The sequence below is a fragment of the Microcaecilia unicolor genome, chromosome 6 (assembly GCF_901765095.1).
Source record: "Microcaecilia unicolor chromosome 6, aMicUni1.1, whole genome shotgun sequence".
Taxonomy (NCBI): Eukaryota; Metazoa; Chordata; class Amphibia; order Gymnophiona; family Siphonopidae; genus Microcaecilia; species Microcaecilia unicolor.
In genome coordinates, this window is record NC_044036.1 from 317,820,139 (window position 1) to 317,835,735 (window position 15,597).

Below are 15,597 nucleotides of genomic sequence, written 5' to 3' on the forward strand. Positions count from 1 at the left end.
TGAGTATAATAGTTAAAAGTAAAAATTAAAAAAGATAATTTTTGGTGTTAATTAGTTTTGTGAATCCTGCCGCACTCCAGGAACAGGAGAATCCTTGCATAAGTGTGTGGCCTTCGTGTAGGGGTGAGAGACCTGCCAGCTGATCTTTACTGAAAGAGGCAACTTTTTCCTTTAGAGGAAGGGATTTTTACTCTATCTAGCTGTGAGATTTGAAATTCACTCCATCTTCTTGCAATCCAGCCTGCCAATATTTTCTGTTCTCTTTTCTGTTGCAGCTTTTAGCCAAACTGTTAAAAAGCAAAAACCCAGATGACCTGCAGGAGGCCAATAAATTAATTAAATCTATGGTAAAAGAGGTAAAAACAGATTTGTTATTGTTGTCCACCTATTCATCCCTCATTCACTTTTGTCTCTGTCATGATGTCCCATCAGTCCAATTCTATTGTTTTCATTAGTTGATTTCATTCATTGTATCCAAAAGCTTTCCCTTTATCTTACCATGATTTTTTAATTTTCTCCTTTATTTCCACTGAGACCTTGCTTCATTTATTTTTACTTTATCAAGTTAGTCAACACTTATCTATTCATTGGTTTTATCCTTGGTGGCCACCCGTTAGGTGAATTGCCTGCATAATTATAGAATTACCTACTAAGAGGATATCTGGTCTGTCTAGTTTCCCGTGTGCAGATTTTATTTTCTCCATGGACAAGCAGGATCTTTACACCTACTTAAGTGGGTGATGTCTCTGGGGTAGAGCTGAATTGAATACCCTCTCCTAGAGCTCGGAAATCTCTGGAAAAGCTTTGTGAGCCTGCACGAGTGTTCCCGTGCTCCTTCAGTATTCTGTCTCCTCAGTTTTGTTCTAACCATAGTTGCAGTCTCTGATTATTTCTTCAGTCAGTATTTAAAAATATGTATTTTTAAACTCTTCTTTATTGGTTCTAACACAGAGCAATCACAGCATATCAGAGAAGCAATACATATAATAGCTGAACCAAATTTTCAATAAACAAACTTCCCCCATCCAATTTCCCGCTACTAATTTGATTAAAGAGTCGTGTGAATTAACTTTAAGCAACAATCAAGCATTTAGTAATCGGCTTCTGGCTAATGGGGTTAACCTAGTCCAAAATGGCTCCCACATTTGAGTAAAGCGTCTACCTGCTAAAGAGTCCAGATCCTGCACTTCACAGCGTTCCAAGGAGGCCTGATGTATCATCATAATCTCCATTGCCTTGTAGAGGGTGGATCTGCTGCCGTCCATTGCTTCAGAATACGTTTTTTTTCCCAATAATGTTGCACGTTTCAGAATGCCTGTATAACGCCTGGGTGCTGGTCTAGCATAATTAAATTGGTCAGAAAGCATATACTTTGTTGGTCGCCACCTCCAGCGCCAAAGGAGAGAAACCTGATTTGCCACTTGCTGCTAGAAAACCAGCACAGCTGGGCACGCCCAAAACATATGGCCCATGGTAAGAGGTCTCTGTTTACATTTGGAACATGTGTCATCTGGTCTAAGTGTAGCTAAAAAAGCTCTGTGTGAAGATATGTACATCTTTAACAGGAATTTATACTGAAGTTCTCTATAAGTAACATCTTGTAAAAAACGACCACTTTGCAAAACACAACTTTTAAATTGTTCACCCGTTAATTGAATATTTGTGTTCTATTGATTTATGTAATGTTCATAGTCTAATACCGGGACACGTTCTTGTAGTTCCTTAGGGTAACACTTAAGTGGCACCAGATTTTGAGCGTCCAACCAATAAATCTCCACTAATTTCTCATGAGAGGACAAGAAAAGCACACTTAAAGGAATGTGAACATAATGACTTAATTGCCCATAAGAAAACCATGTTAGATTAGGCAGGTTATATGTTGTCATCAACTCTTCAAAAGACCTTAGCTCACCTTCCTCGTTAGTAACCTGAAATAAATAAATTAAACCACTTCTTCTCCATGATTGGAAGGTATTGTGTAGCACACCTGGTGGAAATGCCACATTCGCACAAATAGATAACATCGGTGTAACTGTTGAGGGCAAAGCTAACATTTTGCAAACTTGATGCCAAACCACAAGCAGAAGTGCAAAAAATAATGAGCGAGCCTCTGTGAAGACCACCAGTGGAGGCGATGAGTGCAACCAGCTGCTGAAATGCCATGGGGCACCCAAAGCTGTTTCCACCTTTGTAGCCGAAAAATAAGAGGTACCCCGATACCAGTCAGGAATGTGTCTCGTGCCACAAGTAATGGAGAAAAGACATACATCTAAAAGACCTAAACCTCCTTTGCTGGTGGGCAACCACAACACTGACAAGGGTACCCTGGCTTGTTTGCCTCACCACAGAAAGTTTATCAGCAGTCTGTCTAGCTCACGGTTATGTTGGAAGGTCAAGTGAAGCGGCAACATCTGAAGCAGATAAAGCCACTTTGGGATAATCATCATATTGTATATTGCTATACGTCCTAATAAAGGTATAAGGAAGTGTTGCCAAAGAAGGATCTTACGAGATGTAAACAACAACAAGGGCTGTATATTAAGTATATAGAGGCGAGAAGTCCTGTGGAATCTACAAACCTAAATAGGGGATTGCATCTGCGGCCCAGGTTAACAGAAATTACCCCTCCATTTCTGTCAAATTGTTTTTTGCAGTGGAATGACATAGATTTTTGCAAATTGAGGGACAACCCCAAAAATAACCAAATTCTTCTACTGCTTCTAATAATCTGGGCAATGAGGAGTGGGGGTGTGCTAAAGTAGCAAACATGTTATCCACATACGCAAGAATTTTTAAAGTCCCATCACCATATGAGAGCCCTGCAATGTTGGGATCTTTCTGTATTGTACTTAGAAGCGGTTTTAAATAAAGTGCAAAGAGCAAGGGTGAACAACCTTGGGTGCTGTGCTCTATCACAAATGTTTTTGTTCTTCTGCCATTTACCATGATTGCCACTCTGGGTGTTGTGTACAGTGCTCGCAAAGCTTGATGGAACCAGCCCATTCTAGCAATATAAGGCAATAATGGAAGCCCTGGGAAGGATCTGAGGGGTGATTTCTAAATTTTATGTGGTACTGTACAGCACCAATGACATATTGAGATGTGAGGGTGAGTAGAAGAGAATATTTCAAAATATCGATTGCAGGTAACCTACTGGAAAATTGTAGTAGTATGTTATATCAATGGGATCTAACCCTGGAAAAGATATATTGGATTTATATTAAAAAAAAAAAAAAAAGAGAATAGATGTTGGCATTTGGGCAAATTGACACATATATAAACATGAGGTGGAACTGCCCAGAAGTAGAAAGATAATGGGATGGCTGTATTAACACTATGAATGAGATTATAGAAATTGAGATACCAAGAGAACCTTATTTTGTTATATATATATATATATATTTTTTTTTTTTTTTTGCTATATATAGAAGTTAAAACCTTAGATGCTGATAAACAGCATTGGGAGTTAATCAAATAATATATAGTGGCAGTGAAAGGTGAAATATCAACAAACTGGCAACAAGGAAAACTTTGTGTCCGACTATGGTGGTGTCTTGATCCCAGTTATGGTTAAACATACTGCCCTTTCTGGCAGAGATCCTGCTGTTTCTGTAGCAACGTTTATGCATTGTATTAGGCACCACACACAGTGCAGTGGCTCCAGAGTGTTTGTTCATGACCCCTGAAAGCAGGCGGTTCATCTGCCTAAACACAGACCCATGTTGGTTCTTACTTTGGTTCCGCAAAGATTTTCAGTCTGTAACTCCCTGCGTGAAAGTCAGGTGTCATCCTCCACTCCTTTGGTGTTCTTTGGACTCTTGTAGAGATTATTTCCTATTTTCCCTCAACAAGGAAAGCTGTCAGACACAAGAAGGTTTTATGCAAGACTAAATAAGTTCTATAGTTTAAACTAAATGTAAACCTAGTATGTAAGGGAAGAGGGAAGTGAAAGAAATGGAGAAAGTGTGGGAAGGATATTAGAGATGGTTGCAACAGACACGTGGGATTGAATGGCCCGTGAACTGGGGAGACTGCTATTGTGAAGTTTTGCCTTAAATGGCTATAGCTAATATTTATATTATAAAGTATCTCTATGGAGAGAGGAGTTGTAAACCTGTCTGTAAATGCATTTGGTGTATCATGGAGTGGAGGAGTGGCCTAGTGGTTAGGGTGGTGGCCTTTGGTCCTGAGGAACTGAGTTCGATTCCCACTTCAGGCACAGGCAGCTCCTTGTGACTCTGGGCAAGTCACTTAACCCTCCATTGTCCCATGTAAGCCGCATTGAGCCTGCCATGAGTGGGAAAGTGCGGGGTACAAATGTAACTAAAATAAAAAAATAAATGATGGAGTGAATAATAGTTAAAGTTACAAACTGGAAGGGCAATTATGCTGTGTTGCCTATTTTGTGAGCTAATAAATATATACATTAAAAAAACAATTTGTAAGAGTTACAGGCTGTATTGTGCTACAAACACATCCAAAATTCCTAACAAAGGTTTTTTCAAATTTACCACCTTACACCAGTGCAGATCAACAAAAGCTCCACAGTTTAGACTGTAAAACAACTATCACAATATACTTTCAGAGAACAACAAAGGAAATGATCGTCACACATTTTCTTGGGGTTTGACCCAAACAGGCTAAGCCAGCTAGTCAAAAAGAGAAGTTTGGATTTCAAACTATTTCTTACATTACCAGCAAGAAAATGTCATTCTCAACCATGATGGCTCACCAACTGAAGCTTTGGTGATGTCAACACCAAAGTGGAGTGGAGGAGTGGCCTAGTGGTTAGGGTGGTAGACTTTGGTCCTGGGGAACTGAGGTCCTGAGTTTGATTCCCACTTCAGGCACAGGCAGCTCCTTGTGACTCTGGGCAAGTCACCTAACCCTCCATTGCCCCATGTAAGCCGCATTGAGCCTGCCATGAGTGGGAAAGCATGGGGTACAAATGTAACAAAAAAATATATATATCCATGGAAGACATTTGCAAAGCATCAACCTGGTCATTGATGCATATCTTCACAAGACGTTATTGCTTAGACCCAAATGTTAAAGCGGACAGTGCTTTTGGTCTGGAAGTGTTCAATAAGGTGTGCTCCTGATGCTTCAGCCTACCTCTTCCACCTAATACTCAAAACAAGTTGCATGTATGGTTCAGTTAGGATTACTGCAATCTTTAGCTTAGGAGTCTTCACTTGTGTGACTGTAGTGATCCTGCTTGTCTGTGGAGAAATTGTAGTTACATACATATAATGGGCATTCTCTGTAGACAGCAGGATCCTATAGCTATCTACTATCACACCCTTTCACCGTAGGTTGACACTAGCTAAGAACTGACTGAGGAGATGGAACACCACTGGAGTGTGAGAAAACTTGCAGAGGCTCACAAAATATTTCCAGAGATTTCTTGAGTTTTAGGAGAGGGCATCAATTCAACTCTATTGCAATGACGGCACTTACTTGTGTGACTGTATGATTCTGCTCTCTACATAGAACACTTGTTACTGTAAATCACTTTGGCTGTACCACAGAAAGACGGTATATCAAATCCATTATCCTTTGCAGCAGTGATTTTCAACCTTTTTCATCTTGCGACATACTGACAAGGCGGCACACCCATCAATTTTTTAAGTATATATATATATGTTATCATTTAACAAACAAGTATTAAGATTGTGTTTAAAGTTCAATAATTACATTTTTAATCATTGTGTTATCTTTGTAGTTGAATATTTTTATTGAAAACACAAGTTGGCAAAAGGGCAACAAAACGCTTCAAAGATAACATGCATTAAAAAAAACATGGAAGGCACCATTCAAAAAATATTCTGATTCTTATGTCATCTGAGCCATAGCAAAATAAAATTCTCCACCACTAAGCACATTGTGAAAAAATACAAAACCTGAAAAGAATCCTAACATAAGTATACAAATGTCTTACAACAGTAGCACTAATTCCTATGATTCAGATAGTAAGAATCTTACCTATGAGTAGGCAGCACTACAACTATTACACTGGGCCCAAAAACACCAATACACATCCTCCTACTGTTAAAACAGAACAAGTGGGACAGATATAGATCTCTACACAGCAGCTACATGCCCACAAAATACCATACCTTAGTCACACGCAAAACAGACAGACCCTCATCAAATACAGAGCAGGATCACAAATTAGAAATAGAGATATACAGACAAAAATTGAACTGGGAACCCCAAGAAATCAAACTAGGCATGTACCACAACATAGAAGAAATAAAAACAGAAATGCATTTCCTCTTATACTGAACATAGTACAAAGACATCCACGATGTACATTTCCTAAACTAATATAGTTAGTGAATTCAAAATAAAACACTTTTTTTCTACCTTTCCTGTCTGGACATTTTTCACATCATGTTGATCCTAATTTTTCTTTTCTGCTTTCCTGTCTGTCTTCTGTTCTCTTTCCAGGGGCTGCTGTCCATTTCTCATTTCTCTTCTCTCCTCCTGTCTCATTCCATTCCCTTATTACTTCTGTCTCTGATGTAATCTTCCACTGCTTGCCCCGGGATTGGTAGCATGGAATGTTGCTACTAATTTGGGTTCTGCCAGGTACTTGTGACCTGGATTGGCCACTGTTGGAAGCAGGATACTGGGCTAGATGGACCATTGGTCTAACCCAGTATGGCGGTTCTTATGTTCTTGTATTGATCTTTCTCTTTTTTCTTTTTCTGCCTCCTTATCAACTGAGATTTCAACTGCTTTCTCACCCCACAGTCCTCCATCTAGTTCTTTTTACTTTTCAACTACCTACCAACTTTCCATCTCTTCTCACCTAGCTCTCCTAGTTCCTGTCTCTTTTCTTCCCATGCCTCCTAACCCATTCTATCTTTCCTCTATTCCCCATTACTGCATTTTTACCCTCTGAACATATTATCCTCCTTTCACTTATATCCTTGACAATCCCCCATGACCTCTCCCTTATGGTTTCCCCACTCACAGTTTCTCTCCTCCCTCCACGCCCCATTTGTTGGCTAGCATCCCTCCCTCCCCGTCCCTATGGTCCAATATCTCTTTTCTCTTCTCCCCCTGCCTCTGAGGTCCAATATATCTTCCTCTCTCTTCCCCGCCCCTGTGGTCCAACATCTTTCTTCCTCCCCTCCAACTTCAGGTCCTTCATTTGTTTCTTCCCCTCTTATTATGTGTTCCCTCTATTAGGGTGATGTCAACAGTGGAGTCGTGTAATCACATTTTCTTTGTTATGAGTTCATTTTTTGAATGATTAGGAATGAAAATGATTTGTCCATAATTAGAGAGAGAGTGAAGATGTTTTTGTTTAAATAGGCATATGCACCTTAATAGTTTAATTTTAACAGTGATTTAACTGATTTCATGTTTTTATGTATTCTCCGAGGACAAGCAGGCCATAGTAATCTTGCTTGTGGGTGACGGCATCCACAGAGCCTGGTGTGGAAAACACTGCATAGTGTAGTTTTACTTTAAGAGTTTGAGGCAGTTTTTCCACTGCGCATGCGCAGGTGCCTTTCTACCTAAGTCGTGAGCGCTGGACCAACAGTCTTTCTTCATGTGACGAAAGATCATGTTTGCCTGAGGTTTTCTTCAGCGCGTTGTTTTTTTATTTCTCATCTGGTGCCTTCCCTCTTGGGGATTTTTGGCTTCGTTCCTCATAATTTTCTTTTTCTACCAAGTATACCTTTCTTAAATTTTTTTCCCAGTTTTAGGTTTTCTTTCTTTTTCAGCTCTGAAGGCCTACTTAGCCCTAAGCACTGGCTGAGTAACATCGAGATTTTTTTCAGGTGAGCTTGCCCCCTTTTTTTCCCCCTCACTATTGAGTTGTTTGATTTAGTTTCAGGCATTTTTCCTTCCATGTCATCTAAATTTCCTAGTGGCTTTAAGTGTTGAGCCCAGTGCAATAGGACCATCTCTGGGGCGGACACCCATTCCTGGTGTATCCAGCGTTTGGGGCCAGAACACGATTCTCTAAACTGTGTTCTTTGTGTATGCAGAAAAGAACCCATAAATCCATAGAGGCTCAAAAAGAGAAGATTTTTAGAGCCTGGTCTGAATCGTCGATGTCTGTATCTGTATCAGTCTCAGCGTCTGCACTGGAAGCATCGGTCCCGATGGTTACTAGACCCATCTCAGACACTAGGACATGCATCTAGTGAGTCTCTACCTGCCTCAGTGCCAGCCACAGGGTTCCCGGGACTGGTCAGCATCAGACCTGACACTGAGGAGGCATGGGGATTCGATGTCAATTCTCGGCATTGGGCAAAGTCTAAGTAGCACAATCATCGATCCCACTCAACGCATGGTGCATTCTCCAGGGCATCAATTACTCGAGAAGCATTGGCATTGAGAGAAGTTCTCTCCCTCCATTGCAGAGGTGCCTTCTCACCAGTCTCCAGGTAGCTGGGACCTAGTTTCTGACATGACACCGGCAACTCTGCAAGCTGTGTCTGACACCCCAGCTTTTACTGATGTTGGCCTTTGATAAACAGATCCAGGCCATGCTCCAAGAACACTGGCAGGACTTCTACAGGTGCAGAGTTTATTGGCACCAGGGGTGCTTGTGCCAGTCTTGACTCTGCTACTCCCTGCCTTACAGTCACCAACGCCTGTGTTGCATGAGGCATCGGCACCTGCCCGTGTAGGTACCCCCTCAATCTCTGTGGAGGAAGTTTTGCCAAAGTCAAGGAATGAACCTGCGTCTCAGCGCCATTCCAGGCGTCCATGTGGTTCCTCTCGTCTGAGGCAGGCATGGACTCGGCCTTCCCTTGTGAAGTATTTTGCTGACTCTGGTTTGGGACCGGTCATGGGAGTCTGATGATGATCCTAAGTACTTCTTGGAGGAGGAGTTCTATGGAACTCCATCAAACTCTTCCCTTCGGTATAAATCTCCACCTGAGAGTCTCTGTTTTCCCACCTTTGTAAAGGAGATGGTGGCTGCCCTCCCTATTAAGTTAGAGACGGAGGATGAGCCCAGGGCTGAGATGTTTGAGGTTCTGGATTACGATTTACCTCCTAGAGAGGCTGTGACTGTCCCTATTCACAGAATCCTTCAGGATATTCAGATGAAGAATTGGGAGTCCCCTCTGTCCCAGTTATGTCCCAAAAAATTGACACAATGTATTGGGTTCAAAATACACCTGAGTTTGAGAGTCCACAATTGCCTCATCACTCCTTGGTGGTTGAATCTGCACTCAAGCTGGCCAGGAGCTCCAGGTACTTTGTCTCAGCTCCAGAGAAGCCTGGACACTGGATTAGTTTGGATGTAAGATATATCAGACCTCGATTCTCATCTCCCATATGTTAGACTTGGCGGATACTCTCCCTTTGGAGCTGGCTGAGTCACTATGCAAGTTGGCCAAGAAGCAGAAGGCCTGTCATAAATTTCTCGCCAGGGGTGCTTTTGACACTTTTGATATAGTATCCAGGATCTTCTCGTATAGTGATGCACGGACTCTCATGGCTGCATGTCTCTGACTTAGACCCCACGGTTCAGTAGAGGTTTACGCTGCTACTTGCCATGGAAATGACCTTTTTTGGGGAACAGGTGGAAGAGGTCGCTGAGCTGATCAAAAAACATACTAATATCATCGACACCCTCTCCCGGTGGACATCTTCTGCATTCTCTTCATCTAGAAGGTTTTCTGGCAAGTCAAAGTGAGTCCCTACTCCTCTGAGATGTAGGTACACTCCTCGCCCCACTCGGTCTGTTCATCCGCAGCGTGCTCTTTCTCATCAACAGTGTGCACAGAACAACCAGCTGGCTCCCCAGTCAAAACAGGGGGTGGGTTTTTGACTGGCTTCAGGAAACCATAGCTGCCGTCAAAGTGACCATTCTGAAAACCTTCCAGTCATGGGGAAGCTGAGTTTTTACCAAGGCAAGTGGCCCCTTGTAACCTCCGATTGGTGGGTTCTTCAAATAGTCACTCTCGGTTGTGCGCTACATTGGTGGAAGAAACCTCCAAATTGCCTCAGCTCTCCACACAAGGCAGTACTTGTAGAGGAACTCTCTTGCCTTCTCAAGGCCCATGTGGTCGAACCCGTTCCACCAAGGGAAGAAGGGAAGAGATTCTATTCCAGGTACTTCCTTGTGCCAAAGAAAACGGAGGAGGGGGCGGGGGTTTGGTGGTGGCGCTGGTGCATCCTATCCAAATTCTGAGGGCTCTGAATAAATATCTGGTCAAACAAAAGTTCAGGCTGGTTTCCCTAGGCACACTTATCCTTGTGATTCAGGAACAAGATTGGCTATGCTCTCTGGACTTGAATGTCTATACTCTTATCCTGGTACTTCCAAGTCACAATAAGTATCTTCGATTTGGGTGAGGACACATCACTTTCAGTACTGTGTTCTGCCTCACGTCACTTCCCAGGGTATTTACAAAGTGTCTGCTGATAGTTGCAGCATTGCTATGCAGACTGGGAGTCTATGTGTTTCCCTACCTGAATGATTGGTTAGTGAAGAGCACATCGAAAGAGGGTGCTTAGGAGTTCATGAGGAGAACTATTTGGGTGCTGGAGCTACTAGGGTTCGTTATCAACTACCCTAAGTCCCATCTACCAACAGTTCAGTAATTGGAATTGATAGGAGCCCTGCTAGACATGGTTCAAACGTGAGCCTTTCTCCATCCAGCACGGGCAGACACTCTTGCTTCCATTGCCAAGTAGGTTCACAGCAGCCAGCAGGTCAAGGGAGATGCTGAGGTTGGTAGGCCGCATGTCACACTCATGACACGTCTCCATATGCGATCTGCCCAGTGGACCCTAGCTTCCCAGTGGTCTCAGGCCAAGGGGAACCTGGTGGATGTCATCTGAATTACCCTAGAACTGATTTGAGCCCTCCTCTACAGTTCGGTCCAGTTTGACCTTGGGATTACCATTCAAAATTCTTCGACCCCAGAAGGTATTGACAACGGATGCATCCAGTCTAAGGTGGTGAGCTCATTTAGATGGGCTTCACACTCAAGGTCCTTGGTCATCCCAAGAGAGGCAGCTGCAGATCAACCTTCTGGAGCTCCGGGCAATTTGGATTGCTGTAAAGGCTTTCAGAAATGGGCTACTCAGCAAGTTGTACTCATTTAAATGGTCAACAAGCAGGGGGGTACGGGATCCTACCCTCTATGTTAGGAGGCCTTAAGGATGTGGAACTGGGCTATTGAGCGTAAGATAGTCTTCAGAGCCACGTACCTGGCAGGAAAGTGCATCAGCGTGACCGACAGACTGAGCAGGGCAATACAACCTCACGAGTGGACTCTTGGCATGGGCTTTGCCTGTGAGATTTGCCAAGAGTGGGATACTCCCTCGGTGGATCTGTTTTCCACTGATTAATCACAGGGTCCCCCAGTACTGCTCCCAGATGAGATTGCACTACCGACTAGTGTCAGATGCCTTCCTCCTTCATTGGGGGACAGGTCTTCTGTATGCATATCCTCTCATCCTTCTAGTGGAGAAGACTTTGCTGAAACTCAAGCAGGACCAGGAAACCATGATCCTGATTGCCTTGTTTTGGCCCAGGCAGATATGGTTCCCACTTCTGGAATTATCCTCCGAAGAACCATGGAGATTGGATTGTTTTCTGACCCTCATAACGCAGAACGAGGGATCTCTTTTGCATCTCAACCTCCAGTCTTTGGCTCTCAAGGCCTGGATGTTGAAGACATAGAATTTGCTTCTTTGAATCTCCAGGAGGGTGTCTCCAAGGTTTTGCTGGCTTCCAGGAAAGATTCTACTAAGGGTTTGTTTGTCACACTTGATATACCGCCTTTCTATAAATACAGTCAAAGTGGTTTACTTATACTATTTTTCTTGCAGGTTATACTTTCAAATGGAGGAGGTTTGCCATTTGATATGAGAGCAAGGCCCTAGATCCTTTTTCTTGCTCTACACAGAACCTGCTTGAATTCCTTCTACACTTCTTTGAGTCTGGTCTTAAGACCAACTCTGTAAGGGTTCACCTCAGTGCAATTACTGCTCATCATCGTGTAGAGGGTAAGCCCATCTCTGGACAGCCTCTATTTGTTTGACTCCTGCAAGGTTTACTTTTAACGAAGCCCCCGGTCAAACATCCGCTGGTATCATGGGACCTCCATGTTGTCCTTACCTAGCTAATGAAAGCTCGCGGAGTCAGTGAGCTTTAGGCCCTAGTAGCAGATTCACCTTACACGAAATTTCATCACAACAGAGTAGTTCTCCATACCCACCCTTCCTAAGGTGGTGTTGGATTTCCATCTTAACCAATCATCCTGCCAACATTCTTGCCCAAACCGCATGCTCATCCCTGGACTGCAAGTGATCCTTGGCCTTTTACCTGGAGCAGACTGGGTCCTTTACACAGTCCACTCATCTGTTTGTTTCTTTTGCTTCCAACAGGATGGGGGCCATTGGTAAACCTTTTTTCAAATTGGCTGGCAGACTGCATTTCTTTTACTTATGCTAAGGCTGGGCTGACTCTAGAGAGTCGTGTAAAGGGTCATAACGTCAGAGCCACGGCTGCATCAGTAACATAGTAGATGACGGCAGAAAAAGACCTGCAGCCCACTTGAGATCAGCCTCTATTGAAAGAGATTTGCAAGGCTGCAATGTGATCTTCAGTCCACACATTCACATCCCACTACTGCCTTGAGCAGGATACCCGAAATGATAGCTGGTTTGGTCAGACAGTACTGCAGAATTTGTTCTGTGATCAAATACTTCTGTAATCATTCTTTTAATCTCGTATTAGGATCCCTTCCTCTGGAACTTTCTTTACCCTGAAACAATGTTTGCCTTATGAAAGACAATATTTAGTTTCATGAAGTTTAATGAGTTTTAACAGCTCTGCTTTTAGTCAGTATGAATTTAAAACAATTTTTTTTTTGTATTTGTGGGTGCTCACTCACTAGGTTATGAAGGCATTTTTTTTTATTTCCTGTTTTTATTTGAAACCTTTAAGGATGAAGTTCGAATGCAAAAGGTAACAAAACGGTTACATACTCTGGAAGAAGTGAATAACAATGTGAAGCTGCTACATGAAATGCTGGCTCACTACAGCAAGGATGACTCATCGGAGGCTGATAAAGAACTAATGAAGGTAGATCATTCCATTCCTGTTGTAGATGAGAGCACTGCAGTCTATGCAGATCAGTGTGGTTTATTACAGGGGTGTATTATTTTACTGAGAAAGGTGAAAACACAGAATATAAGTTCAAAACTTGTTATCAACTGTGAAGTTTTGTAGGGGCTACAAAGAAGGAGTTGGATTCACTTTCAGTCGTTTTGCCTCCCACAGACATCTGCTCTTCTACTTAGTGCAGACTAAATAACTAATTTTAATTCACATAAGAACAGGTTACTTACTACTACTACTACTACTTAACATTTCTAAAGCGCTACTAGGGTTACGCAGCGCTGTACAATTTACATAGAAGGACAGTCCCTGCTCAAAGAGCTTACAATCTAGTAGACAAGTGAACGGTCAAATTGGGGCAGTCTGGATTTACTGAACGGTAAGAGTTAGGTGCCGAACGCAGCAATGAAGAGGTGGGTTTTAAGCAGAGACTTGAAGATGGGCAGGGAGGGGGCTTGGCGTATGGGCTCAGGAAGGTTGTTCCAAGCATAGGGTGAGACGAGGCAGAATGAGCGGAGCCTGGAGTTGGCGGTGGTGGAGAAGGGTACAGAGAGGAGGGATTTGTCCTGTGAACGGAGGTTTCGGGCGGGAACGTAAGGGGAGATGAGGGTAGAAAGGTAGTGAGGGGCAGCAGACTGAGTGCATTTGTAGGTAAGAAGGAGAAGCTTGAATTGAATGCGGTATCTGATTGGAAGCCAGTGAAGTGACCTGAGGAGAGGGGTGATATACCGGTTCTGGCGGAATATAAGACATGCGGCAGAGTTCTGAACAGATTGAAGGGGGGATAGGTGGCTAAGTGGGAGGCCGGTGAGGAGTAAGTTGCAGTAGTCAAGGCGAGAGGTAATGAGAGCATGGACGAGAGTTCGGGTGGTGTGTTCAGAGAGGAAAGGGCGAATTTTGCTGATGTTAAAGAGGAAGAAGCGACAGGTCTTGGCTATCTGCTGGATATGCGCAGAGAAGGAGAGGGAGGAGTCAAAGATGACTCCGAGGATGCGGGCAGATGAGACGGGGAGGATGAGGGTGTTATCAACTGAGATAGAAAGTGGAGGAAGAGAAGAAGTGGGTTTTGGTGGAAAGACAATGAGCTCGGTCTTGGACATGTTCAGTTTCAGGTGACGGTTGGACATCCAGGCAGCAATGTCGGATAAGCAGGCTGATACCTTTGCCTGGATAAGCAGGCAAAGGTATCAGCCTGTTATGTAAGGCCCGTTAGTCTACGTAACAGTGGCTTAGTGCATGCTTTCACCTTTGAAGATGCCATGAATGTGTGGGAAGCAAACAGAAGAAAATGCTCTGCTTAATACACTATAAACCAGGGGTATTCAAACTTTTTGTCAAGCAGTCCATTTTAACTGCCGAGTTGTTCACGGTCCACAATATTAACTGACCTACCTACACATTTTACTGCAAGTCTAAAACTAAGCAGGCCGGTCGGCTTGCACAGACACTATGGTTTATGGTTAAGCAAGTATGTCCTAAATACCAAACTACATCAGTAGGCTGCTTTTACAGATTTTATTATTTTTGTGGAAATATTAAACTTAGTCTATCATATTCTTAAAGTTAATAAGAATGAGTCCTGCTGCACTGGGTTTATTATGGAAGCACATGAAGCCTTCTAACATAAGAAGTAGTACTTTGTCCTAGTAAGATAATTATATGGGGCTCGGTGGAAATGTAAAGATAACCAAAGCTGTTTCCCGGCTGGGAGGGGAGGGTGCTGTGCGCGAGGGACTGTGCCTACGGGAGGAGGGGGCTCCACCACTGCCGCCTTAACCAACCCCTGCTCTCTCCGCTCCATTCTTCTTCCTTACCTTCCCACTCCCTCTCACCTTTTGCTCATGACTTTTTTCTCACATCACTCTGGGCTCTTGCAGGAGCCTGATACCGCTGCTGTTTCACCTCTCTCTCCTCTCGCTGCCCCAAGCTCAAGCACTGCACTGCTGGCAGAAGCAATTCCCCATGCCCCTGTGCCTTGCAGCGGCTGCTTCCAGATCAGCCACTCCCTCACTCCTGTGTGGCAGGAAGGAGAAAGGGCCAAGCCCAGGGACATCATCAGAGCCCAACTCTAGCCTCCTTGCCTTGGGAATGTTGCAGAATTCCAACCTTCCCTACTAGCTATGATTTTTGAGTCGCACATGGGCATGGCCATCTTTGGGTTTCGTTTTGTGAGTAAAACTCTGTTTTTGTAATATGCTTTTCACATTAAGGCTCGGCTGCGGTCCAGGAATCAGGTTCATGGTTCAGATTGTGGACCATGGTCTGGACTTTGAGTACTCCTTCTGTAAACCATCAAATTTTTGCCTGTGATAAGTCTACAGCTGAGAAATTCTGAATGGCACCTCAAAATGGTCAGTGTTTTCTCTGATGAAATGGGGTCAGACTTCACCTTGTAAATGAACATCTAGAACAACTGTATTCACAATAAGCACTGTTCAGTGGACTCTTCTTTGAGGGGTCGTACAAAAGCCTGTTTTGCTATA

At 43.4% G+C, this 15,597-nt stretch overlaps 1 protein-coding gene across 6 annotated transcripts in view; it reads left to right on the forward strand.

Moving 5' to 3' along the window:
- GGA3 (golgi associated, gamma adaptin ear containing, ARF binding protein 3) overlaps positions 1-15,597 on the forward strand; it is an 80,431-nt gene that overhangs the window by 25,598 nt on the left and 39,236 nt on the right. For 5 of the 6 annotated variants that reach the window (XR_003942650.1, XM_030208296.1, XM_030208301.1 and 2 more), the window contains 2 exons: positions 276-356; positions 12,941-13,078. Coding sequence is in view for 5 of the 6 variants with exons in the window: in XM_030208296.1 (XP_030064156.1) it covers positions 276-356; positions 12,941-13,078 (219 nt within the window). In the remaining variant the exon portion in view is untranslated. The remainder of the gene's footprint in view (positions 1-275; positions 357-12,940; positions 13,079-15,597) is intronic. The other variant, XM_030208297.1, reaches the window with a different exon arrangement.